General features: G+C 44.4%; 2 protein-coding genes across 6 annotated transcripts in view; both read right to left on the minus strand.

Moving 5' to 3' along the window:
• pgm2l1 (phosphoglucomutase 2-like 1) overlaps positions 1–9,474 on the minus strand; it is a 20,093-nt gene extending 10,619 nt beyond the window's left edge. Inside the window, exons 1-6 of one of the 5 annotated variants that reach the window (XM_042063662.1) lie at positions 9,003–9,474; positions 8,654–8,820; positions 4,526–4,693; positions 2,664–2,770; positions 741–825; positions 1–38 (exon numbers count right to left, since the gene is read on the minus strand). The exon at positions 1–38 is cut by the window's left edge and continues 46 nt beyond it. In XM_042063662.1, the coding sequence (XP_041919596.1) occupies positions 1–38; positions 741–825; positions 2,664–2,770; positions 4,526–4,693; positions 8,654–8,752 (497 nt within the window). In that variant the 5' untranslated portion in view covers positions 8,753–8,820; positions 9,003–9,474. Of the gene's footprint in view, positions 39–740; positions 826–2,663; positions 2,771–4,525; positions 4,694–8,653 lie in introns of all 5 variants that reach the window. The other 4 variants (XM_042063661.1, XM_042063660.1, XM_042063659.1 and 1 more) reach the window with 4 other exon arrangements.
• A 3,254-nt stretch (positions 9,475–12,728) lies between these two features.
• abcg1 (ATP-binding cassette, sub-family G (WHITE), member 1) overlaps positions 12,729–27,500 on the minus strand; it is a 26,023-nt gene continuing 11,251 nt past the window's right edge. The window contains 14 exon segments of the mRNA XM_042063658.1: positions 12,729–14,222; positions 14,596–14,714; positions 14,998–15,156; positions 16,237–16,337; positions 16,658–16,826; positions 17,211–17,312; positions 17,667–17,815; positions 18,400–18,514; positions 19,093–19,216; positions 21,092–21,237; positions 21,543–21,593; positions 22,057–22,189; positions 23,822–23,883; positions 23,885–23,940. Of these exon segments, the coding sequence (XP_041919592.1) occupies positions 13,994–14,222; positions 14,596–14,714; positions 14,998–15,156; positions 16,237–16,337; positions 16,658–16,826; positions 17,211–17,312; positions 17,667–17,815; positions 18,400–18,514; positions 19,093–19,216; positions 21,092–21,237; positions 21,543–21,593; positions 22,057–22,189; positions 23,822–23,883; positions 23,885–23,940 (1,715 nt within the window). The 3' untranslated portion in view covers positions 12,729–13,993.

The raw sequence follows: 27,500 nt of genomic DNA on the forward strand, positions 1-27,500 counted from the left end.
ACCCCTGCTGCCGCACCAAGCTTCTTCACAGCGTAGGGCTGGAACAAATGGCAAGAATCACTCATCCACCTCCGTCAACACCGTCCTTTTAAACAAGTAAATCCTCCAATATCCACTATAACACTAGCAAGCCTACTACTAACCAGCACAGTAGAAACAACTGATTTGTTTTAGGTTACTGTGACAATGTTCACAAGAGCTAGTAGTGTGTAGTTCAGGTTAAGGTTTAACATGGGTAAATGAGCAGTTGATATGACACTGTGATGCTAGATGTAGCAGTGTATAGTTCAGGTTAAGGTTAAGGGTAAATGAGCAGTTGATATGACACTGTGATGCTAGATGTAGCAGTGTCCCAGATAGCAAAATCAGATTGGCAGATAGTGGACCGCTGGTGGTATGCCGCCTGTGGTCCACCGTTGGACCACCATCTCTTTAAATTGAACTTGTCATGAATATTATGAAAATTAATTAAGTTAATAAAATGATATATGGAGTATAACTGAACAAATGAAAAATATTTTACACCAATAGTGGCAAAATATTGGGCAATTTGTCTGCAACCCGCCAGCCGACCCCCAGAGAATCGATGAGCAAAATGCCAGCGGACCACCAGCTATGCCCCCAATGGACCGACAGTGGTCCGCCAGCCTCTTGCTATCTGGAGTGTAGTTCCGGTTAGGGTTTAACATGGTTAAATGTGCAGTTTACATGACACCGTGGTGCTCGATGTAGCAGCTTACCACAAAGGGAGTCGGTACATACGTAGAGAAGAGATGAACGGGAATATCCTTACAAAGCATAACAGCTGCAGTCAGCCTTGCAAGCCTGAGAAACAGAGCAGAACAGGGGAAACAACATAAACCACACAAAGGACTAGATCCTGCTTCGTCATGCACACGCAGGAATAGATTGTGCTGCGTCATGCGCATTTAGTGTCTGTGATTCTGTAACTCTAATGGAATACATAATATATTCATTCATTTCCATCCATCAAGTCTCATGAAATACATAATTCATTAATTAATCTATCTATCCACTACTTAATTAAACTCTTGAGTCATTTAGTGGTATGATCCATTAATTCATCCATTCATTCAGTCATTTTTCTAAGTCATCAGTTTAAGTTATTGTGATGAAGCATCCAAATCTGGGTTACTTAGTCTACCCATGATGTGCAGGTCAGCAGGAGGCATAACACATCGCTGTCACACTCGTTGTCGAGTCAGTTTTGGAAATCCTCCGACATACAGACATGGGAAGAATGCCACCAATTCCCCAACTCAGCTAGTCTGAATTCCACACCGGAATGGGAGCGATCCACGGAATGCTGTGTTCGGGGGGGGGGGGGGGGGGGGGGTGCATAGCGTAGCCTCAGCGCACGCACGCACGCACCCACGCACCCACCAATGCACGACTGGACGGCGGCGCACGGAATGCTGCGCTGACCCGGCATTAAGCCAGGCATGCTGTGACATCATCACACAGCAACACCCACACCCGTTCCCACATCAAGAGTCTGTCTCAATTGGTGTACTTACGTGAGTACACTTTCGTGTAGTACCCTATGTGCACTGTGTACTTACTGGCGGAGTGCGCAAATTTTAACAGAATAATACTGTCTCAAATCAAACGTCATTTCCGTGCACTTCACGGAAATGACGATCGCAACATTTTAATATAACTTTATTGGCGTCCTCAATTCGACAGTGTCATGGTCATATTGTGTCAAAACATGAACCGTTTATTTTATAACTTGCGTGTACCTCTGTAAAGTCTGCTTTCCACTGCTGCTGCTTCAGCTTTCTCAACCGCGATTACCACGAGTTTGAAAACGCTCCCTCCCCTTCCGCTATTTGGTCAAGATGGTGTCCGTTAAGGGCGAAAAGTGTCCAGCGTTGCATACTCAGCTTTTTGACCGTTATGAGTGCACCATCCGAGAACTTGTAGTGCCCTTCATGTCGAGAACTCGTAGTGCCCTTCATGTCGTTTTCAGTGTTAACACCCTCATGCACTCTAATTAGGTATTGTAAGTGCAGAAGTACACGATATGAGACACAGTCCAAGGTCCTATTTCCAGTGTGGCGTACTGTACAGGACGGGGATGAGACAACTGGACACAGCCAGCTGCACCCACAGAGCTGATCTTACTGTAGATTCATCCCCTCGGAGCCCAGAATAAAACCCTCATGTGAAGCACTATGAGCTCATGCTGACCTGCCTTCCGTCACGGAGGTCACATATTTCACTGAGTATTTGTTTTCTCCAGGTCTAGGTTGGCGGTGCGGTTTAAAAGGTTAAAGGGGAAGAATCTAAGCCGAGAATCCTCTGGTGTATAGAGTAGAGTAGAGTAGATGGGAGAGGAGAGAGGGAGGGGGATAAGGGAGAGGGGAGAGGGGTAGAGGGGAGAGAGAGGGAGAGAGAGAGGGAGGGGGATAAGGGAGAGGGGAGAGGGGTAGAGGGGAGAGAGAGGGAGAGGAAGGGGGAGGGGAGAGAGAGGGGGAGGGGGAGAGAGAGGGAGGGGAGGGGAGAGGAGAGGGGGGGGGGGGGGGAGAGAGGGGGAGAGGGGAGAGGGAGGGGGGGAGAAGGGAGGGAGAGGGGAGAGGGAGGGAGAGAGGGAGAAAGGGAGGAGAAGAGAGAGGGGGAGAAGGGAGGGGTGGGGGTACCTTTCACTGGTGCAACCACTGGCATCCTGAGCTCGCGTGTCGTAGCCCACCACCACCCCTCTGCTCCCCAAGTCAGGGAAGAACTTGGACAGGTATTTGTACATGCCCTGCAGGAGGAAACAATAAAGCACATGTTAGCTAAGGCTAGTTCTCTCTGCATGTTCTGCAGGAGGAAACAACAACAACAACAACAACAATAATAATAATAATAATAATAATAATAATAATATAAACGAAAAATGATTCACTATACATGCTAGATATAAAGTATGTTCTAAAGCACAACATGTTTCAATGCTTTTTTTTTTTTTTTGGTGGGGGGGGGATTGTTTTTTTCAATGAAGGATTTATTTTTGAGATCTAAACAACACTGTCCAGCAACACTTACCTAACAACTCATGCATGGAAACAGTGTCCAAAGCTGGCAGGGATCCTGCTCTTACTGCACAAGACTAAAGACTTCAAAAGAGGCTTTAAGAAACTATGTGGTATGCTGACAATATGTGCTGCATTACTGGATCAAATCTGTCGCAAACGCTAAAGTAATCCAAGAGGTTTGACATTCTCTAGCAAAGCTTTCTATTTATTTGTTTTATTTCATAAAACTAAACCTGCACAGCACCTCAGCACTTCTTGCACACTTGTCTGTAGAACCCTGGATATCTATAAAAGAACATCATATTTGTCTGTAGGACCCTGGATATATATAAAATAACATTACATTTGTCCGTAGAGCCATGGATATCTATAAAAGAACATAAATATGTTTTTGGCTCTCTGTGTCCTTCTTGGTTGTCAGCCAAACCTAACAAAAGAGTTAAAAGTAACTGAAAGAAAACTGTAGTCTAACCCTAGAGCTTTGGAAAAAGGACATTTCTTCAGTCTGTGAATGGACTATGCCATGGAAGGCTCTTCAGCCAGTACATTTCCGATGGAGTGTCAGTAACAGCATCTTCGGTTATATTCTCTGCTCCCTTCGTGTTCACTCTGATACTAAATATCTTGTGTATGCCCAACAGGGCAACTCTTTATTCAACTTAGACACACACATATATCCTTCAGCATTTTGCAGTTGACGGTCCATCGGAAATGTTTGTGCTGGCTGAAAAGCCAGGAAGTGCATGGCATACAGGCAGTTGTCCTAGGCTCTCTTGCTGGCCTTTAAAACATAATGTGACTGGATTAAAGATGGAGGAGTAGGAGCAACAGCACTTCCTCCAGCATATCCAGATCGTACAGTATGAAGGCCATATGTAAGTGGGTGTTACGGTGTTGTGAGCGTGTATGGTCATGTAAATGTGTGTGTAATGCGTCTGAGAGAGAGTGAGGGAGAGTGAAAGAGTGAGAGACAGAGAGAAAGAGAGACAGAGTGAGAGGCAGAAAGAAAGAGAGAAAGAAAGACCGAGTGAGAGACAGAAAGAAAGAAAGAAAGAGAGAAATAGTGAGAGACAGAGAGAAAGAGAGAAAGAGAGAGAGAAAGAGTTTGTGTGTAATGACAGTGTACTGCACTGGCCTTGCAAATTTCCCTCACTAGAATAATAAAGTTGACCTTGACCTCATATATGTGTGTGCATGTGTGTGTGTGTGCATGTGTGTGTGCGTGTGTGTGAGTGCACGCATGTGTGTGTGTGTGTGTGTGTGTGTGTGTGTGTGTGTGTGCATGTGTGTGCGAGTGCATGCATGTGTGTGTGTGTGTGTATGTGTGTTTGTGTGTTTGTGTGTGTGTGTGTGTGTGTGTGTGTGTGTGTGTGCATGCATGTGCATGTGCGTGTGTGTGTGTGTGTGTGTGTGTGTGTGCGTGCGTGCGTGTGCGTGTGCATGCATGTGTGTGTGTGTGTGTGTGTGTGTGTGTCGCAGGTCACCTGTGTGGACTGGATGACGGTGAGGTCGTTGATGCGGGAGAATCCTGCCCCCATGGCCGCCCTCAGGCCTGCTGTTCCGAACGCCATCCTGTAGCAGAGCCTCCTCCTCAGCTCGTCCACGTTCTTCTCCCGGGACAGCTCCTCGATCTGCGCCCGCGTCAGCGCATTCTGCAGTGGGACAGCAGACAAGAAATAACAAATAAATAATAAGTAAATACATAAATAACTTCTCTCTTCACTTTCCAAACATAATACCCAAGGGTAGTCAAGTGTGATGATGAATCTTACATTTAAATATTAACTCAAACACCTTAAGTAAAATAAAAGGCCTATAATTTACAGACCATTACTGTGTTTTTGAACATTCATTTCTGAAGAAATTTGCTGTTTGACTTATAAATGGTGCATTGTCACTTTAAGAGCATTGAGTCTTTACATTCTCATAATGCTCTTTTCCCAGCTCTTGTTTACAAGCCTTGCTTGTTTGAGCTATATTGATATAATAATATTTGCAATAATATGTGTGATAATAAGTTGTTATAAGCAGCCTTTATTGTTTTGGAAACGGAAGTGTGTAATGACATGTTGCTTGTACCTTGTATGACGCCCTGGGCAACCACCACCCTCAGAATGAGCTTCATTCCACAGTTCCTGTCCCCTGACCTCAACCCCTTTAAAAACTTGTGGCGTGACATTAAACATGCAGTTTCTGAAGCAGAACAGGAACTGTGGAATGTAGTGTGTTCATTCTTGGCCTAAATACCTACTCATAGGTGCCAGAAGTTGGCTGACTAGATACTATCGAGATGTGAACCACTTATAAAAAGCAATGGTTCTGCAACTAAATATTAGTTCAGTGATTTAAAGTGAGGTTAAATTAGGGGGAAAATGCCAAAAATGTCAACACTTAATTTTTTAACAGACTAAATTCATTTTCTTTGCTTCATGTAAAAAATAATGCAGACTTACATCTGAAATATGGAAATAAAAAAATTAACACAATTTTGTTCTTTATTCACTTTAACATGCTGCTATTTATTTGAACACTGTAGGCTAAACGTTTAGAAATACGCCTAGGTTCTGATGTGTGACATTTCAGGCTACTCATGTCATTTAGTAGGCGAAATCAGCTGATAAGCCTAAGTAAAGTTAGACCTGCTAGGTGGTGGAGATTGAAAGAACCCAAAAAGTATCATCCTTGCATACGTAGTGCATTTTGACATAGTAAAAGTTATCGAGGAAGAGTGAAACACAGTTTGCAGTAAATGTGGGTGCCCCCTCGATCATTTGGTGCCCTACGCACAGTGTGTGATGCGCGTGGTGGTGCCCCCTCGATCATTTGGTGCCCTACGCACAGTGCGTGATGCGTGTGTTGGTGCCCCCTCAATCATTTGGTGCCCTACGCACAGTGCGTGATGCGTGTGTTGGTGCCCTACGCACAGTGCGTGATGCGTGTGTTGGTGCCCTACGCACAGTGCGTGATGCGTGTGTTGGTGCCCCCTCAATCATTTGGTGCCCTACGCACAGTGCGTGATGCGTGTGTTGGTGCCCTACGCACAGTGCGTGATGCGTGTGTTGGTGCCCTACGCACAGTGCGTGATGCGTGTGTTGGTGCCCCCTCGATCATTTGGTGCCCTACGCACAATGCGTGATGCGTGTGTTGGTGCCCCCTCGATCATTTGGTGCCCTACGCACAATGCGTGTGGTGGGAGCGGTGGCACTGTATAGGTTAGGAATTTCCCACTCAACAACCAACCCATTTTTACAATCAAAAACAAAATAACCAACAAAGCAAAAACATCACCAAGAGAACTAAATAAATCAATGACTTGTCTCTTCACGTTCCAAACATAATAGCCGGCGGATGTTTGAGGAATGTTCTGGAACCCTGGGAACAAACAGGCTGCAAATAGAAGCCCTAGACCCTGTCCTTGACTGACATTACTGTTTTGTCTTGCATTGTGCGTTTTTTCACATATTTATATTTCATGAGAACAAACATTAAGATAAAGAGGCAGCAGGATAGTACTATTTTGGCTACTCACACTGTCCTCTGCACTATCTCTCAAAGAGATGTTCTGATAAGCACAGTGACCACTGTATATGCTAATGTGCTATCTTTGGGTGGCCTGCTGGATTAAGGACTAATCCCAACATTTGGACGAGTCTCATGTCAATCACAAATCATGGATGTCCAACACGTGTCCCTCAAAAACGTGGAAATATCCACTCCTCTGACTCCACAGGCAGGTCTAAATGAGCGATATGGACGACGACGACAGACCTGCCGATTTTAACACCAGGCCGGCAGTCGGTTTCCCAAGCCTACACCCGTTTATCTATGCTTCATCATGCTCACCTCCCACAAGCACCCACTTCTTGAAAGGGTTGTGGTGGAGCATGCAGAAATGCATGCTGGGAAATTGAGTACACAAACTCCTCACAAAACCAAATTGACAGGTTCAAGGGATTGCTGTTGTTCCCATGTGGAATCCCCTCTTAGGTGCTCACAGATTTACCATCTGTGAGTGCTTATTATGCCTTTCTCAGTATGCAAAGCACTCGCCATACATTATAGATGAACATATCTCACGACCAGGGTCATTGCTAACCACACAATCGTGTTAAATGAATAAGTTTGTTATTTCCTCTAAGCACGTGAGTGAAGGCCTGGTGGGGCTGGTCTTGTCTTGTGACTTCCTGAGCTGGACTGCTCCATAAGCTGCAGGGCCATGCCGAGCTGCACAAGCTGCTGGGTCACTCCTAGTCAGCAAATCTGACATTTAAAGAAAACGGGGGTCAGCCAGCTCACTGGCCTTTTGGGTTCCCCTCCCACAAGCCTTGGGGACTGTTCGCAGTGCTGTCGTTCACCGCTGAAGCAACAACTTGTTTTGGTGGATAGCTGAAGCAGAAGATTTGTAGTTTGCATTAAAAAAAAAAACACTTCAAATACAATTCAGTGGTGCTTAATACCCAGCATGCTGCATGTGTGCTACACACACACACCAACTACAGTTCTGGGATAATGAATCCAATGACTGACTACAACACACCCAACATATCAAGGAGAACTAGCCTAACACATACTGTGGTGTTGCCTGGCTGCAGGGAAAATTATGATTTATGGATATGCTATAGGCATATTTTTAGGAATGTCAAGGGTTCTAAGAGTCACACTGCTCTGACTTAGAACTGAGAGTCCCCCTGAAACCAATTCTCTGAAGCTCATTCTCTACTTTGCCGATTGTAAGGCCCTCTCTGAGGTAAAGGGTCTGCCAGGAGAGTCAAACTGCATACTGTGTATCAACTGCAGTCAAAGTTACTGCTGACAGATTTCTTATCAGTGTATTATTTTTCCTGGCGGCCTTCCTAATAAGTTGCAAAAGGCTTTCGAGATAAAATGCTGTTCAAAGCATTATCAGCTTACAACTGCTGGCCCAAAAGACACCTGACATAATATCCATTGTACAAACACAACCACAGATCAAGGGAACAGTGAATTTATACAGCCTTGAGTTCCATGCAGTAAGCCGCCTCAGTAAACATGACAGGCGAGGAGCAAATCTCTTGTGCCAGTGCAATTGTTGTTGAGATACAACCCTTCTTTAAGTCATTGACTTCACAGACAGGTCTATTTGAAAAGCTCATTAAATATGAATATATGAAATATGAATTAGATGTGATAATTAAGGCTACACAGCTAAGGGCATGCATCCTCATGGAAACAGCAGAGCCTGGGATTTTCTGAGTTTATCATCATCATCTGTCTACGAAGTGGAATTCAGGATCTGTATAAGTGCCCCCTGCCACATTGCCTAGAGATGCCAAAGAGATTGCCAGGTGACAGGGGGTGGGAGATTACGAGATCATAATTTGTTGGGTTATCATTTTAATGGCATGTTCATGTAACATAGGCGTTGATAAAGTATACGTGTCTTAATGGTTTCCAATAAATATGTAAGTTTTTTAGACTAGTGAAATAGACTCACCTGGAAATAGCTAGGGTATTACCCAATCCATGTATTCAAAATAATGAGCTGAATGAATGAAACTACGACACTAATTCTAGAGACATGGCTATGGACAGAGAGATGTTGGTTTTCCTAAAATGACATTGCGACAACTCACCCTATCCCAGGTGATCCACTGATAAATGGCCTTGTCCAACTGGGGGTCTCCGGTAGCATGGCAATTTTGGTTAGCGTTCATATCGCCGTTATCTCCCATGGTGGCAATTTCCAGAAAATAAAACGATTTAACACGTCCTGGTTACTTCCACAGTTGACGTTAGCTTGCTAGTATGCACAACTGTTAACACAAAAATAAAAGGCAGATGCACAGTTATTTAGTTGGCTAAGCCATTCAATCCCATTTGCCAAATGGGTCAGTCAGTAGCGGGTGGCTCAGTCACAGTCAACGAGTAAAGTAACGTGACAAAATACCCAGTTAACTGTACGCTGTAATAAAGTCATCGGACCTTGACTGTGCCGCTGCCTTCTCGGAGCTTTGATGTCCTCTCAAAGTTCGGGTAGGCCTACGATTTCCAAACTCACTATAAAAAAGCCGACTATTCTCTGGTGATATGTACAGTGATATCAGAAACATCCCGCAATATCAACCATAAGTACATAACAGCTACGAAATGTGGTGACTGATCACGCACTCACGACGACCGCTTGCTAGCCACATGCTGGAAAACATAGCTGCTGCCGTTAGCTGCAAAGTCAGATAGATTACACTAATACTACAGTAGCCTACAGTTAGCTGAGTAACCACTGTAGGCTACAGCTTCCTCTGTTTCGTTAACCGAGCAAAGTATCTACATCTTCCATTCTTTTATTTATTGTAGTCCACAAAACATCAAATGCCGAGGCCGAAAAAACTGTCAAAAGAAGTTGTTTTGCTTCACTCGCTGGCTGGATTGGATACTTAGTTGCTACGATTTGTGTAGACATCGAGTTGCATTGTGGGAAACGTAGTTTTACGTCTTCACCACAAAATTGACCATTATTTCGTCGACAGATTTAAAGTGTTAATAGATTATAGCCTGGAAAAATCCAAACTCATTCATGAAGTGAACAGAGTCTGGTGACTCTCGATTGGGAAACGTTTACAACACTTCCATCGCAGCTTTGGTTCCTTTTTGTAGGCGAACCTCAGAGGTCTGTTAGGCTCGCCTAAACTTTACAAACTGACAATAAACAGCATCAACAGTCAGGAAATAATGTATGTGGGTCTATCTTTGCTGTAAATAATTGTTTTCCAACTACAGTTTTTTTTATGTTTGCAGGTGTTGCTGCTTCTGTTTATCCGTTTTGGTGTTGTCTTCCCTTCTCGTCGATGATTGGCCTGACATTTTTCTTGTCTGAGAGAAACAAATGGTGTTCCAGACCTCCTGAAAGAAGGTGTAGGTGGGCGGGGCCAGGCTAAATAGATTATGCGGGAAGAACAGAATTCAGGGGAGTTCATTTTTTTTACTGAAAAAAAATATTTTACTAACTATATAACATATCACATATAGTGATTTTTGATAAGCCATGCTTGAAAATGTATGGACAAATTGGCCTTCAAAATTAATATTGCCAGCACAGGTCGTATAGCCTGGAAATCCAGACCCACATCTAGAAAGATTTAGGGTTTGGCTATGCGTAATGAAAATGGCCCAACTCGAGGGGCGGCACCAAGCGTGCATGTGAAAATATCGCTGCACACAATTGGATAACACTACGACCAATGATTACTGACTGATTCCGGACTTTGACGTCGCAGCGCTATAGATAGATACTTTATTGATCCCCAGGGGAAATTCAAGCCTATATCACCTGTATACACCAATGTGATTGGTGCAGCTTGGCTCCAAGGGCATGGGTAATGGGCATCATTACTGATTGCCAGAGTGACTCGCTGAGCAAATTCAAATGATCCTTTCGCAAGAGCTCTGGATTTCCAGCTGGTCATATGCAAAAGCCTAAAATTGCTAAAGTGAAATATAACAATAAAGACTACTAATAGGCCTTACTAGTAGGCCTATAGCCTACTAGAGCTACTACTACTACTACTACAAGCCTACTACTACTATGCCTACTACTTATAAATTAATTATAATAATAATAATAATAATTGTTGGTGGTGGTGTTGTTAGAACATCAAGTAATCAATAACAACAGTCAGTGATTAAATTATATCATTAACACAACAATTTGGAAAATATCATATATTTATTAATTACTCTACAGAGAAATAACATCACAGTTTTAGCTTACGTAAAATGTCCAGAATTTATATGAATCCCATATTTGAACACCTGAAAACAAAATAATAATAAAATACAGCATCCTAGACAGTGCTCAAGTGGGACAAAATGCTTTTGTCTTTTTCTTTTTCATTGAGCCAGTTTAAACAAAGGGAAACTATGGAAGGGAAACCAATGACAAAAATAATGCCCCATATCCTAAGATACTCCTTTGTGAGTTCTGATTGAGCCCATGCCCAGGAGTGATTTATGCATAAAAGTACTGTACACGGTATTAACTCTTGATTTGAACAGGTCCACAGTAAAGGATATAGAAAGGAGTACTCATCAGATTCATAACACTGCAGTTACAGCTTACATGTGAGATAACATTGCAATATTTTCACAGTAAAGTTCTGGGGACCTAAATGAATAGTACAGCAGGAGACAGTGTAGGTAAGATCGTAACATATCACACACAAATAAAAAAACATCCTCATCATATTTAGCAGAAGCACACTCTAGACGTTTGCATTGATGCTTGCTTAATGGTGTATATCTTATGTTTACATGGAAATCCATTTCATCAATTGGAGAAGATTATGCAGACAACTAATTATATTTGAAAGACACTGGCCTGTCAAGTCACAGAAGATGACACAGGCCATCCCTTAATTATGCAATGAAAAGATATAGAAAAATCACAAGACAAATCATCAGTGTATTCTCTCATAAGAGGATGAAGGGTGAATCAGTTCAACTTTACCCACTACACCCTAATATTCCCTGCTAGCATGACGTCAGTCGTTTGGTTGATGACTCAAACATAGCACAACATAAACACTAAATCAATGTAAGAGACATTGTTGGGCTGAAATTAACTTAATTAAAGAATTCAAAATCCATGGGCTCAGTCTTTTTGTTGTGATAGATGCTTATCACAAAGGCAGTGTGGAACAGTGAAATAAAAAAGACATATAAAAAGAAAACATTTCCTGACCACAGTTGTAAACCACTGTAGAAATAAGCAAGCTTTGTTTGACCAGTATGTGACAATTTTTAGTTCAGTACTGCTGTTTTTGTGATGATTTATTAATTGGTGGTTCGTTTTTAGTTTTAGTTTTCCCAAAATTGGTATTTCCAAATACTCTTGAGGTTTACAAGTCTGATCAGCGTTCATTTTCCTTTAACTAAAGTAAACAAAAAACAAAAACAAATACGAAGCACGAATATGGACAAGCTGCCACATAATTTCACCAGGAAACCGACTGAAATAAAGAGGGGAATTCATTTGGACCCGTGTGATGAGTGATTTTGCACCCTCCCACTTGGTACAAATCACTCAAAAAGTCTTTATTCAAGACAATGTGTGACATCTCACTGATATGCAGTGCATAAGCCATTATGAAATAATGCATACAAATTGCATTCCTAAATAAGTTTTGTTCCTTAGAAAGACTGAGGGGCAGATGTACTATCGCTTTTGCACCCACTTGAGGCGTATTTTTGTCGCAACGTGCACATAAAAACATGGCGTGGTATGTACAAACAGGCCGCACTTGGGTAAAACCACAGACTGCCTGTCACAGGAGCCGAGAATGGCAATTTGCACTTTTCCGTGTCATGCATATGCATTCATAGGAGGGTCAGGGGAAAGTGGGAGTTTTGTGTAAAAAGTAAAATGCGCCTAATTAGGTATTCCCCTGTCCATGAAAGCCTACTTCTTTTTTGCGGTGAAATATTTCCGCCTTGTAAAAGCAGGTGTTAATCCAAATTGCAGTTAAATGAGTCAATAAGAAAAACTTTCAAAGACAACAGAATCGTTACTCAGAGCACCAGTTTTGCATCTTTGTACTTTATCAAAAGCAACCTTAACTTTTGCTGGCCTTTCGAATGTCTTACTTTCACTTTCACGTCATCCACTTAAACTTTCCTACTTGCTAGATTTGACCAATCTCCCATAGCCTACATGCACAAGTAGTTTGAGTAGAACCACTGCTCTTCATTATCTCCTGCTTGTTGACATCTTATCATGTATGGTATTATTTCATGATGGTTAAACATTTGATTCCTTTTAATGTTGTCATCAGTTAACCTCATCCAACTGCGCTTGTGATTGAAGTATGGCGTTCAGTTGTAAACATTTGCAAATTGTGGTAGGGGGGTGGAGAAAGGCGCTGATTACCCAATGAATGGCAGGTTTGATAAATACCACGTAAAATGAAGAAGCACAGCGTACGCTTTCTGCGGGTTGGCCATGGCGCTGATAACGCTGCGTTCGCAAATCTACGCAAATCTGGCACCCTGAGTAAAGAAGTGAGCTTTATCATCAGGTTGCAGCAAGTCAACAGAGATACTTGTTTATACATTCACTACTCTCTGGATCACTGTTTATCTGGCCCTGAAGACTTTTAGGACTTTTAAAGCTTTGTGCTATGAACCAAACTATAAAAAGACCATGCCATGTATTCATACACTCAGGCAGATTTCATTTTGATTGTTCGTTGCTGATTTGGTTTCCAGACAAGTCTATTGTGCCATCATGACCAGTGTGTGATCTGATGGCTGTTACTGTCTTTAGAGTTTTGCCTAATGGTTTATCTGACCGAGAAGAGTCCAGCTCTCCCCTACTGTGGTCCTGCCCCATCCCTTGTGGTATTCATCCACAGACACGAGACAGAGATAAACACTACTGCCTTACCTAGCATTCAAGACAAAGAGAAAGTCCTATACTTATGCACAAACCCCAAACAGACTGAGGGAGCTCCCATTTTTGTTTAGGGGTGATGGGGGAGTTCAGTGAAAAGTGCATAAGTCCTCCACTTCACAATCAACCACACGGGGCAGCAGAGGACACATTGCACAAGTTTACTATGTCACATTCATCACAGACTCTGTGGACGCTCTGCCGAGACCGCCGTGCCCAGCTGGACCGGTCACTATGAGATGTGCTTCAGACTGCCCTGCCCAAAACCCAAAAGCAGACAGCATGCACAAGGAAACCCCCTGGGCTCTCTGTGTGCTGTCTCCCCGACGTCAGGCTCATATATATGCAGTGTGTGTGTGTGTGTGTGTGTGTGTGTGCAAGGTTTGAGGTCATGCTATGTTAAGGGAAAGATGGCCTCCTTGAGTTTTTTGTCTTCCCTATATCAAAGGCATCCTCTTGTTGTCCGTCTGCCTCTCAACGCTCCATTCTGTGCCCACTCTGTGACCACTCCTGCCCTCTCCTGCCCTGTCTATCTCTCGGCGTTGATCTTGTAGCGCAGGACGAAGTAGGCTGAGAGGCGCAGGGTTATGAAGAAGATGCCCAGCACAATGAAGTCCAGGTAGAGCTTGGCGTCCTCAACGTCCAGCTCCTTCAAAATGGCCTCGGATTTCTGAAAGTGACAGATCTCGTCTTTTTCGCAGTGAAGGTCCTCCCGGTCCAGACCATAGATGGACAAGATGACCCCCTCAAAGCCGTACCTGCAGGGAAGGCAGGGACGAGGATTTTAGTGAAGCTCTCTCGGTTACTGTTGGTTACAGTTTGGGGCAGCCGTGGCCTACTGGTTAGCGCTTCAGACTTGTAACCGGAGGGTTGCCGGAGTATATATACTTATACTTATACGTTACTGTATATTTCACATTTTGGGAAGTTTCTTCATATTGAGAGAAAAGACTGTAGGCCCTTGTTTCAAAGCTGAAACTGCGTTGATATTCTGCTTAAATGGACATCAGAATCAAAATGTCCAGAATAATGAGCATTGTAACATTAAAAATTATATTGTTGGCCAGCAAATGGCAAACAATTACTCATCTGGGAGACTTACCTGACATATGAAATATCTGGGTGACTCACCTGACATATGAAATGTACGACATCCATTGGAGGTATGCCGGTATTGTGTCAAAACTGACGAAGAAGCCAGAAAACAGCAACACTGGAATTGCGGTCACTGGACCGACAAACGTCGCCACCTGGGATGAAGAAATACATTGGCCTCGTCAATATAAACCCCAGAGTCAGCCATTTTAAATATAGTCACTACACGTCAGGCAAAACAACAGGCTATCATTGTTTTCACTCAGTATCAACTTCCAAGCACAGCTCCTCATTAAAACCTCCATAGTTTCACTAGTAGCTGAGTCAACGTCTGGCTGAAATTACATCTGGGCCAACTGATGCTATTGGACTTTCACCGTAACCGCAAAGCACAATAGGTCTGAGTCGGAGGACTTTGAGAAGCTTCGAAACACTCGCCTGTAAAGAGGTGGACGCAGCGCCTATCAGCAAGCCCAGGGACTGGGCAACCAGGGAGGTCAGCGTCCCCAGGGACAGGAAGAGGATGAAGCGGACGGCGTCCGAGGGTTGAGAGGTCATCCAGTAGACTATGGAGCAGTATGCCACCGGGAACACCACCTTCACAGCAAGACATTATTGCACATTAACACCACCTTCACAGCAAGACATTATTGCACATTAACACCACCTTCACAGGAAGACATTATTGCACATTAACACCACCTTCACAGGAAGACATTATTGCACATTAACAGGAACACCACCTTCACAGGAAGACATTATTGCACATTAACACCACCTTCACAGCAAGACATTATTGCACATTAACAGGAGACGTTAGGGTTAGGACTAGTGACTGCAAAAAAAGCTATATGGTGTACCGTTGTCATTTCTAACAAGCATCAATGACAATGATTTGTCAATGACTGATGAAAAAAAATCCCTCACAAACCCCTCAATCCCTCAAATGTGGTGGTAAAATAAGAGGTGGTTAATCTATGAATTGTGTGATGGTGACTGTGACATGCAGTATCAGATTTAAAAAAAAGGCATTCAGAACATGTTTGATAATTCGCTTTGGACAAAGGCGTCTGCAAAATCCCATAACCATAATGGTGGAGGTTATTGTCCAATGTTTATAACAATAGCAGTGGTATTAAATAGTCCCTAAAGTGTTGATGAGAGTGTATATATTGTGAATGTGGATAATACAGTGTGCTTTTTGAATGTTAACAGTTGCAATTGGTGAATAGACTCTTTTGAGAGATAGATAAACTCTAATAAGAGGTGGATAAACTATTTCTGAAATTTCAGAGGTGTATAAACTGTGTTTACTTGCGTTTAGCTTCTAATACATCCCTGTCTATATGGTTTCATTTCATAGTTTACATGATACAAAAGAATAATAATAACATACATATTAAAAGCACTTCCTATTAATATCATTAGTAGCATCACTTTATTTTTGGAATGAGAAACTGTGTGAAATGCCCCAGAGTGGAGTTATATAACGGCAGTGTGGGATTTGGTTTAATCAGGACAATGGCATTCTGACCTGCAGCGCAAATTCATCACGTTCTCCAGCTATATATTTAATAACTCCAGTGCAATGGCGCTGGCAATTACATTTTGGGATAAAAATACTGATGCCCACTTTTATCCCAAAAGCTATAATCGGAGACAAAAGGGTGCCCTTACCTGAAAAGGAACATCAGCCATGGTCTTTGCCAGATAGTAGGCCTTTAGGCTGTACCAGTAGTTTAAATGCTCACGCAGAAACACACCCATCTCCAAAGGAACTACAAAACACAATTAAGACAAAAAGTGGATTCATTTTCATTTCTTTCTTTGTCATGCAGATGATTTAATGATCTAACCCATAGTTACTGTAGCCATATGATGACTAAGTTTGATATATATATTTAGACAAAGAAAAACAGGAATATATTATTATTATTATTCCCTGGCAGAAGAAACCTATTAGTCAAATAGAAATGCACCATAAATCATAATCTGGCAAGAGGCATAATCTGAAGAGGGTTCTAGGCAAAGATTCTAGAACAGAGCTCTGTTCTAGAATCTTTGGTTGTAGGTGTGTGTTAAACGTGGCGATACTCACAGGTCAGCACGGTGGGCATGAGGGCGGCGAACATCAGGAAGAGCATGGAGAAGAAAAGGAAGCCAGAGTTACTCAACACCTTCTTCGCCTCGTTGCCAATCCCCAGGTAGAGCAGTCCAATCAGGATGCCGATGCCGATGTGAGACATGATTCTCAAGTGCGTCAACACCTGGTCACAAGAGGAAGGAACGTGAGGGAGAGAGAGATAGAGAGAGGGAGAGGAAAAAGAGAGAAAAAGAGAGAAAGATGGGGAGAAAGAGAGATAAAGATGGAATTAGTCAGAACACAAGCACACACAGAAAGAAAGTGCACATTTTTGTTCACTAGCTTTTTCAAAATTCCATTTTGAAATTAGTGTCCTGTTGTTCTGGCTTATGCTTACAACTGGTTCTGTTGCATCTCCGCAGAAGCCTTACTTAACGGTTGGTTAGTGACATCATCTGTTCTTGTTTTTCATTGCATAACTAGGTTCCTGTCTGAGTGAGAGGCTGTTTGCGTTGGTATAGTGTTATTGCAATACCTCTCCTGTCCACAGGGTGGCAGTGTGTCTTACCGAATCGCGCAGGATGCTGATGAACGTTCTCTTGAAGAGGATGCAGAACTGCGTCATGCAGCTGGCTGAGAAACTGTGGCAGCCCTCGGAAGAGGACGAGTCCTGCAGGAAGAGAGTGATGCCCTCATTACATCTCTTACACAGAACCAACTTACAGCTTTCATTAGCAATTATAATTTTTCATTAGGCTTATGATTGTACCCAATGCAGCACAAACAACACAAATGTGTTTTGTCTATAGGCTCTACTTAGATCAGGCATAATTTACAATAAAGGAAAAATCCATTTTCAAAACCAAATTTTGTTAGAAATGCAAAAGTTTCATATAATATGACTGCATACAAAATAAAAAGGTTGTCTCTAGTAACATTTCTTCCAAATAATTCTCTTAAGAAACTAATATTTCAGTTTTCTCCCAGCGTGTTTTGTTGAGGTGTAATTCCAAGAGGCCCGTACCTCATCTGAAACCCTGTGCCACAGGAAGGGGTTGAGAGGGCCGTTCCCGTTCATCTCGCTTTTGTAGTCCTTCTCACACTTCCTCTCCTGCACGGCCTTCACCAGGCGGGCCGTCTGGTCCCCGTACTCGCCCGAGGCCACCTCCATCACTGGGTCACAGGAAGCAGGAGGAGTGTTAGAAGCGGAGCTGGAGTAGGTCCTACGTAAGATCCTCTCCATGTCTGCCCTTCTCCAGACACACCTGACTGAGATCAGGCTCAGTGGAGGGCCCTTTACAGAAGTGAGCTTGAACATAAACATCACCTGAACCCTGTTCCTAACCCTAAACCCTAGGATGGACAAAAGTCTGCCAACTGAATGTCTGTATGAAACACCATGATTGCTATGGCCATTGCCAGGGGCGCTGCTATAATATTTGGGCCCTATGAAAGACAATAATTCTGGGGTTCTCCATTAATATATAATATTATGGGGGGGTGATCTCTGGGGGCCCTCTGTCAGTGCTGGGCCATTAGAATCGTCCTAACCCCCCCGCAGCGCCCCTGACCATTGCCGTATAGACCTTTTCAACAATAAAAACAAAAACAATGCTTGAACGTTCTATTTGGTTCCCAATCTACTTCCTCTGCATTAAGATAACATATGGAATGTTAAAACGGAAGCCTTGTGGGGCCAACTATGATGCTGATAATGGAACTCTCTTGAAAGGGTCTTGAAAAACGAGTTTGCTCACCGAAGTCGGCTGGGTTGTGGTATGTGGGGCAGTTGAGGCCAAGGTCCCTGAGGTAGGGCACCAGGCTGGACACCCTCCCCCTGTATATGCACTGGCCCTGGCTCAGGACATACAGCTGGAGGACACGAGACAGACAAGAACCAGGTCAGGGTTAGGGTTAGCAGCATTAGCATTAGTATACCAACATGACTCAATGCTCAATATCTGAATCTAAATCTCTCATATCTGTGACATGTGCACTTCTAGACAAATGTACAGCAAATTCTCATCCAATAGGTAGGTATAGTACCGGTAGTGCTTAGCTAAAATTAAGGTGTGTTGGGGGACTTGGTCAGGAATCTCAAAAATGTATGTGGGATATTGGGCTAGGCTACATAGTGTTCAGAGTGATATCTTCCAAGCTTGACCTGAGGCCTTATCGACAGACAAAATTGGTACGGACTCTAGTGACTGACCACAAAAATCCCTAGAAAGACATCACAACTAAGAAATCTTGGTGGCAAGCTTCACCTGGTGTCTAGAGCCCATACAGTATAACTACACCCTGTGCTGGGCAGCAGTGGTCTAAGAAGAGCTCTGTGTGTCTGTGCTGTGGTGTGTTGTGTTGTGTTGTGTTGTGTTGTGTTGTGTTGTGTTGTGTTGTGCTGTACTGTAATGTGCCGTGTGTCTGTGGCATGCTGTGTGCTGGGTCACCTTGTCAAAAAGCTCGAACAGCTTGGCACTGGGCTGGTGGATGGTGCAGATGACGGTGCGGCCGCCCTGGGCCAGAGCCTTCATCAACGAGAGCACCTGGAAGCACGAGGAGCTGTCCAGACCACTGCACACACACACAAACACACACACACACACACACACACACACACACACACACACACACACACAAGAGAGGAGGCCATTTAGACAAGGAATCCTCAGAGACACCTCAGACAGTGCCTCAGAGAGAGAGGGGGGATTCGTGCTGTCTGAGAATGCTCGTCTGTCTGGGTGTCTGGTGTGTATGAACAATCTCAAGGACTGATCAACACTTCACAAAGATGAATCCAAATCCCAAGACCTGAGCCCCATCCCTTCCCCTCTCTCTCACACAACACACACAGGACACACTGTGAGGATTAAGACCCTGAACAGACTCAGGGCCTTCTTCAAATGTAGCCTTGAAATGTCTTTAGAGGTACTGCTGTCTGGTATGGGGGCACCAGAGAGAACCGCTAAATGCTAAATGCTAACTTATTTTTATACTTAATGTGGAAGAATAATTAAGCATGCAAACTGCAAAGAGATGTTCTACTCAAAATTGTGGTCTCTCAAAAGAAACTATAGGGGTGTGAACATGTATTTAAGTCTATTCTAAAGTATTGGGTTTCACACAAATCAGCCGTGTCACACCCTTGGTAATATAGTCCGAGGCCCTGGCGGGATTAAGCTGATTTTTGGCAGAGGTGCCCGTAAGCCTGAGCAGATGAGCTAAGTGAGATTGGGAGCACACTTGGCCGTGTAAGTGAGAGAGTGAAAGAAAGAGAGGGAGAGAGAGATAGAGAGAGAAACAGAGAGAGAGAGAGAGAGAAAGAAAGACAGGGAGCAGGGAGAGTGGGCAAGAGAGGGTAAGCAGATGATTGGGGGGTGAGGGCACTGAACTCTTTCAGCCCTTTTCCCTCCAGAGCACTGAAACAGCACCACTGGCTCATCACAACACAGAACACACACACTTCTACAATGTTCCTCTTTAGAATCAGAACTGACTCTGATCCGGTTCTGAAAGATTTTGATTATAAAAAGATTCTAGAACACTCTCTTGGAGTTCTAGTTCTTCTTGGAACCCACTTTCAACTGTTCCCATTAAATATGCCTTGTCACTGCAGAAAGGGGATCGGTGAGGGACGTGTCCATTGCACTGGATGTTTCCTGGATAGCAGATGCCTTCAGTGCTTGGATCTGGCCCTGATCTGGCACAATGTCTGACACTATATGAGCGTGGACGACTTACGATGTTCAGTTTCTTCTTGAAAAACGTTCAGTTTCTCCTTGTGTGACCCGACTGTTTGCACAAATTTCACGAGTTTCAGGATGTTCTAGAATTAATTTCGGATGCGCTCTCTGGAGTGTGAGTTCCCATGAGGGTGAAGGGGGGGGGGGGGGGGGGGGGTGCTTGCTTTTTAGAGGCAGATAGAATTACACACACACACACACACACACACACACACACACACACACACATCCAGGGATATGAAGCATTGTTTATTGATTGCCTAATGGGCCCTCATGGGAGGGCCTCAGTTAGATGCTTCCGTTTCATGTATCAGCAGGGAGAATTATAGAAGCTAGCTGACAACACGTTTCAATTTAACTACATATCTAAAAAAGTCCTGCTTGCCTTCCACTTCAGGGTTGTAAATTATTTATTCCTCAATTTGTGGTATTTCATGGCTGTTGACTAGTGGACTGGTCATTGTTGACAGTGTCCATTCTTCTGGGACACAAACAGGGTTGGAGTAAAAGCTAACAAGTGCATGCAAAACTGGTCTGATCCTGTTAGCATGTAAAGATATAAGTAGCACACAGTGGCACACACACACACACACACACACACACACACACACACACACACACACACACACACACACACACACACACACACACACACACACACACACACACACACAGCCACATACACACCTTATACTGGGCAGCTTACCTGGTGGGCTCATCAAAGAACATGACAGGTGGGTTGTTGACGAGCTCCAGGGCGATGGCCAGACGCTTCCTCTGTCCACCTGAGAGGTTGGACGTCCGTGTTTTGGCACACTCAAGAAGGCCCAGAGCGGTAAGGATCTCCCTCACCTGAAACCAATCATAAGCAGGCAAGCACACAGGGACACATACATGTGATTTTCCAAAACACATAAACAGGTGAGTGAGGTTTCATGATCCACTTAATAAAAAGCTATTTGTGCACAGGTATTCCCAGTAGCCATAACAGAATCGTCTAGAAGGGATGCCAAAATAGTAGCTGGCCCTAATGTCCATTTTAAGCCACACAATGGCAACGGGATTAAGGCAACCACTTAGAACAGGGAGACCAAGGAGGTTCCCACGGCACACACACGCACGCAAGCACACATACACACACACACACACACACTTACCATCTCTCTCCTCCCCTCCTCCTTTTCCTGGAGTTTAAGATTAGCAGACACCTGAGAGAGAGAGAGAAACAGGGCCAGAGATTTAGACGGTGCTGACTGCGTTTAAGCAGAGCAGAGAGCTTTAGACGTAAGCCGTCTATTTGCCACTTTTCCACAGAACCTCTACCATACAGCCAATCAGGGGCAGCCGAGCGTCAACACCAACGTTCCAAAAACAAAGGAAGCTTATCTGTCTGGGGCCTTTGCTTCCCTGTTTGCTGGCTGACATATCTGTGAGAACCACTAATGTACGTGGGGGTCCAGTGTTGAATAGGTGTCCTAGAATATGCCCGTAAGTATACATATTTATAACTACAGAGCTTGTGTGTGTGTGTATGTGTGTGTGTGTGTGTGTGTGTGTATGTGTGTGCGTGTGTGTGTGCGTGTGTGTGTGTGTGTGTGTGTGTGTGCGTTTGTGTGTGCATGTGTGTATGTGTGTGTGTGTGTGTGTGTGTGTGCAGATTGGTCTTCTCACCATCATGGCCTCCTGTACAGTTAGATGAGGAAGGAGCATATCATCTTGCATAATGTAGCAAGAGACTTTCCGGAAGGAGCGCAGATCGCGAGGCTGTCCATTGATCAGAATCTCTCCTTTCATGCCCGTTTCCCTACAAGCCACACAAGAACAAACAAACAAACAAACAAACAAACAACAGCCCTGTTATGTGGATTAATCAAAGCCCACTTAAAAGAGACATTAGTGTTATAGCCATAGCTTTAGCTATTAAAAGGCTAAAGGGCTCTGTGAAGGCCATGTCTATCTCTCATCTCATACACAACCATGTTGGCCAATCAGCATGAAGCAGCCACTGGCTATAGAACCCTTATGTCTGCGGAAGCAACACTGTTGCTATTCCTTTCATTTATGTTCCTGCGGTGACTGAATTCCACAGTTTCCATGGAAACAAAAAGTTGTTGACCCAGTTCTGAGGATAGATGTGAACACCAACTAAGGGTCTAACATACAGCACATAACATACTGCTTCTCTGCTGCTAAGAAGTCAGTTTTAGAGGTTGTGTTCTATGGAGTTGTGTAATACCATACGGCAAGCTCCTGAGGTGGTTTGATTCTCTAGGGTCAAAGGTCGGCAAACACCCAGTAGCAAGACCATTCTGTTTAGCGAGCACGGTGACTAAGTACTCCCACTAAAAGGTAATAATTTCACTCTGCGCACAGCACTGCTTGTTAGATAACCACCCAAAAGTAGGGCTGAGCAAACCCATGTCTCCCCCGTGAGATCCAAGAGCAATATGAAAGAGCACAAACAACACAAAAACATCAAAGAAACGCTTCAGACTCATTCCCCATCACTTCACACTTCATATGGTCAACTTCAAAAGCCGTGTGGAGAGAGAGTCGGTGTGCAGTACAGTCAGGAAAGCAGAGTCAGTGAAGCAGTATGGTTCACTTTGTCATGTTGGAAGATTAATTCTACCCTGATGAGGGAAGAGGTTCATTTAAATGATTTTAGCATAAAACTTCAGCATACCAATCAATGTATAATAACCTGCAGGGCCCTGACTGAGAGAAGGTGACTGATATAGCAGATGCTTTTGTCCAGAGTGACACAGACTGACAATTACACGCTTAGCAATTGACCCCATGTGGACAGACTGTCAGGCTGCCGCTCCACTCCACACCTATAAGCTCCACTCCACACCTATATGCTCCACTCCACACCTATAAGCTCCACTCCACACCTATATGCTCCACTCCACACCCATATGCTCCACCTATATGCTCCACTTCACACCTATATGCTCCACTTCACACCCATATGCTCCACTCCACACCTATATGCTCCACTCCACACCCATATGCTCCACCTATATGCTCCACTTTCACACCTATATGCTCCACTTCACACCCATATGCTCCACTCCACACCTATAAGCTCCACTCCACACCTATAAGCTCCACTCCACACCTATTTGCTCCACTTCACACCCATATGCTCCACTCCACAACCTATATGCTCCACTCCACACCTATATGCTCCACCTATATGCTCCACTCCACACCTATATGCTCCACTCCACATCTATATGCATCAGTATGATATCTCACAGCCAACAGTCTGTGCGGTACATTTCAAAGCCATATACTATGTCCTCTTTGGTCAGCTTCAAAGGCATGAATGCATCACTGGGGGGGGGGGGGGCGTCAGAAAGACACCTACGCTCATTCACACACACACACACACACACACACACACACACACACACACACACACGCTCACCTGTATCCTGCCAGGATATTCATCAGGGTAGACTTGCCGGCTCCTGAGGGGCCCATGATGGCCCACCAGGTCCCCGCTGGTGAAGCTCCCAGAGATCCCTTTCAGGAGGGTCTTGTAACCTGAGACCCGACAACACAAGAGAGAGGGGGGGGGGGGGGGGGGGGGGAGGAGAGAAAATAGAGGGAGGGAAGGGAGGAAGAGAGAGGAGGAAAGAAAGACATTACATTACATTACATTTGGCTGACGCTTTTTAACCAAAGCGACTAACAACATGGTAAACAGTAAGTTTTAGAACAATTCTCACAATTTTAGGACAGTTTAAAAAAAACATTAGAGTACAAAAGACAGGGAGGGAAGGGGGGAGGGAAGGAGAGAAAGAGAGAGAACATTAAATGACCTTTGTACTCGCTGGTCACAATAGAGGGCCAGGGCAGGGCACCACACCACTGGAGCTCTAAGCTCTAAGCTCTAAGCCACCCTGTGGTGCCGTCCTACCTGCTTTCCCATATACAGGCCTCTTTGTGCTCCACTGTGAAAGGGCCTTTTTTCTTTTACCTTCGCTTTTTCTGCGTGAATGCACCTTTTTCGCTGGTGTGTTTTATTACACCATAAGCTGGCGCTCACCTTTTACTGACCCTGTGTCTGTGTGTGTGTGCGTGTGTGTATGTGTGTGAGTGTGTGTGTCTGTTCAACAGTTCCTCTCCAGTTTCTGGATAAGCCATGACCTGGTGGGTACAGTCTATGCTTTTCTGCATCCCTCTTCCTTCTCCTTTGTTCGCCACATAATGCATTCTTGTGCAAATTAAGCATTAAGTGAAGCCGTCTGGATGCACCTGCACCCACTGCACACATACACACAGTTCTCTAAGCCATCCTGCTGATGCACAGGACGTTACCTGGGGCCATTTCATCAGGGATCCAGATATTCCACTGGCATCCCATCCCGGCAGAGGGCATGATGGGAAACATATCAAATGACCAGTGTAGGCATGTTCATCTTAATAACCTTAAAAATTGTAAATCAGGTTTATTGGCCAAGTATACTTGCATATACAAGGAATTTATGCTCCGCATTTTACCCATCCGGGGGTAGCGTACAACACACCCACACACAGTGTACTTCCCATTCAACACACACACACACACCCTCAGAGCAGTGAGCACACTAGGAGCACACATACACACCCGGAGCAGTGGGCAGCCTTAATCGTGGCGCCTTGCTTAAGGGCACCTCATCCGTGGATGTGGATGTGGATGTGGATGTGGGAGAGTGCTGTTCAATCACTCACATCCACATTTTTCCTACCAGTCAGGGATTGAATCAGCCACCCTTTGTCGGATTCCTTAACCAGTAGGCCACGGATGCCCCTAAATATGTCCTCATGGGTACTGCACTGTACACCGCAATCCATGCTCAACAAGATACTGTATGTTCTGAGGTGTTTTCATGATATTTCTGGGCAAACTGTCTCCCATTCACATTCACTCTCTGTTCAAAAATCCTGCCCCCTTCTACATTCTGAAATCTCATTATGTAATGTTACCTATTGCACCTTTAAAATAACTGCTCTGTGTTACACGTACAAGAGAATGACTCAAAGGGAGAGGGCTGGAGAGAGAGAGAGAGAGAGGGAGATGTCCGATAGTGACCTGCTATTTATCTAATGATGGATCAGAGTGCTAATCCAGCTGGTTCCAGTGGCTGCCAGTGTAATTGGATTTGGGGTTATAATCTCTCCGAGCGATACACAAATACCTCCGACCTTCCCTGTCCTCTCCCGGCAGCACAGAGGCAGAGTGTGCCACGCACCGCTCGGAGAATCCTCCCCAGCAGAGGGGGAATGCCCGGCAGTAACCCCGCCATGGCGGCACAGAGGTTAAAGGTGAAGTATGTCACTTTTGTTGTTGCCAAAAACGTCATGGGTCATCATAAAGGTCTAGAATAATTGATGTAATCCCAAAGACACACAATATAAAGGTAATGGGTATTAAAATTCAGGTTCATTCATAGTTCAAGTCCATGATTATGATTTGCTCATTCGCTTTGCATCGTGCATAACAACGCCCCTTAGCTGTTCTAAAATCACTAGAACCTACGGCCTAACAATGCCCCTAAGCTGTTCTAAATTCACTAGAACCTACGGCCTAACAACGCCCCTAAGCCTGTTCTAAAATCACTAGAATTTACCGCCTCTTGGGGCTTCTTGCGGAAATGTGCAGTGGTTCTAAATGTGCAGTGGTTCTACATGTGCAGTGGTTCTACATGTGCAGTGGTTCTAAATGTGCAGTGGTTCTAAATGTTACTAGTGTAATTATGGCTTTAGAACTGCACCATTGCCGGAGACAACAAGCATTGTTTAGAAAAAAAATATCATAATAACAAAACTACATATGGCACCTTCAAAGAAACCTCAACCCAACTTGTGTAGACCATGTAGTAGTCTGGGTTTTTACTGTAATCAAGCACGCAGTGCAAACTGAAGCACTGAGGTGACCTGTCCCAGGCGCAAGGACAGAACAGGGCGGTCATTATGCATAATAATGGATATGGGTTGAGGTGTTCGACTAGCCTCTCATTTACAGAAGTCACATAGTCATGCGTAGTACATAATGGGCACAGGAGGAGTCAAGGCCACTGAGAGCAATGGCCGGGACTGGGATTGACCAGACCAAGGTGTCCACTCTCCACTGAGAGACGGAGAGCTCATGGTGCAATCAGGTGTGGGCAGGTGACTCAGCACTCTCTCTCTCTCTCTCTCTCTTCTGCTGGTGCTCACCATGAGGGCAACAGCATGCCTCCCAATGGACCGCCTGTTTGAGTGCACTACTGCGGCTTAACTTGAACTGGCTAAGCATCTTAGAGAAGGATGTGGCATTGTGGGCTAATGACAGCTTTGAGTTCTTTGACACGACGCCATCATACACTGCAGCCATTGGCCCGGGGCAGATGTGCCATACTGCTTTTCAAGTTCACGGCAGTGGGGGCTCAATCTCCACTGCAGAGATATTTGTTGAAATGATTTGTTTCATGTTCGATGATTTTATTCTCCCAGCGCTGCCCGCTGAATAGTAGACACCAGAATAGGGGCAGAGGTGCATGAGAAACATCTTTCCATGACGCATGGCTGACTACATTACCGTAATACACTGCAGGGAGAGAGAGGGGGAGAGAGGGGGAGAGAGGGGGAGAGAGGGAGAGAGAGGGGGGGAGAGGGGATATAGAGAAGATACAGAGAGAAAGAGTGCATAGAGACAGACAGATAGAGAGAATGAGAGAGCAATGGAAAAGGGAGATGAATACTGTGAGTGAATGAGTGAGTGAGGCATAGAGAGAGAGAGAGAGAGGAGAGAGAGAGAGAGAGAGAGAGAGAGAAATGTCTGAAGAAAGAGAAAGACAGAGAGGCGATGCAAGAAAGAGAGATGAGTGAAAAATATGTGAGTGTGTGAGAGAGGGATGGAGAGAGGGATGGAGAGAGGGATGGAGAGAGGGATGGAGAGAGTGATATGACTGAAGAAGGAAATTGAGTGAGATGGAGAGACTTTGAACTGGACACAGGAAAAGAGAGAGAGAAAGGAGAGAAAGAGTATGTGAGAGGATGAATGAGAGGGGCCAACCACAGAGATGGACAGAGAGAGAGATAGAGAGATAGGAGAGAGGGCAGTGAGTGAGTGAATGAGT

The sequence above is a fragment of the Alosa sapidissima genome, chromosome 15 (assembly GCF_018492685.1).
Source record: "Alosa sapidissima isolate fAloSap1 chromosome 15, fAloSap1.pri, whole genome shotgun sequence".
NCBI classification, from domain to species: Eukaryota; Metazoa; Chordata; class Actinopteri; order Clupeiformes; family Clupeidae; genus Alosa; species Alosa sapidissima.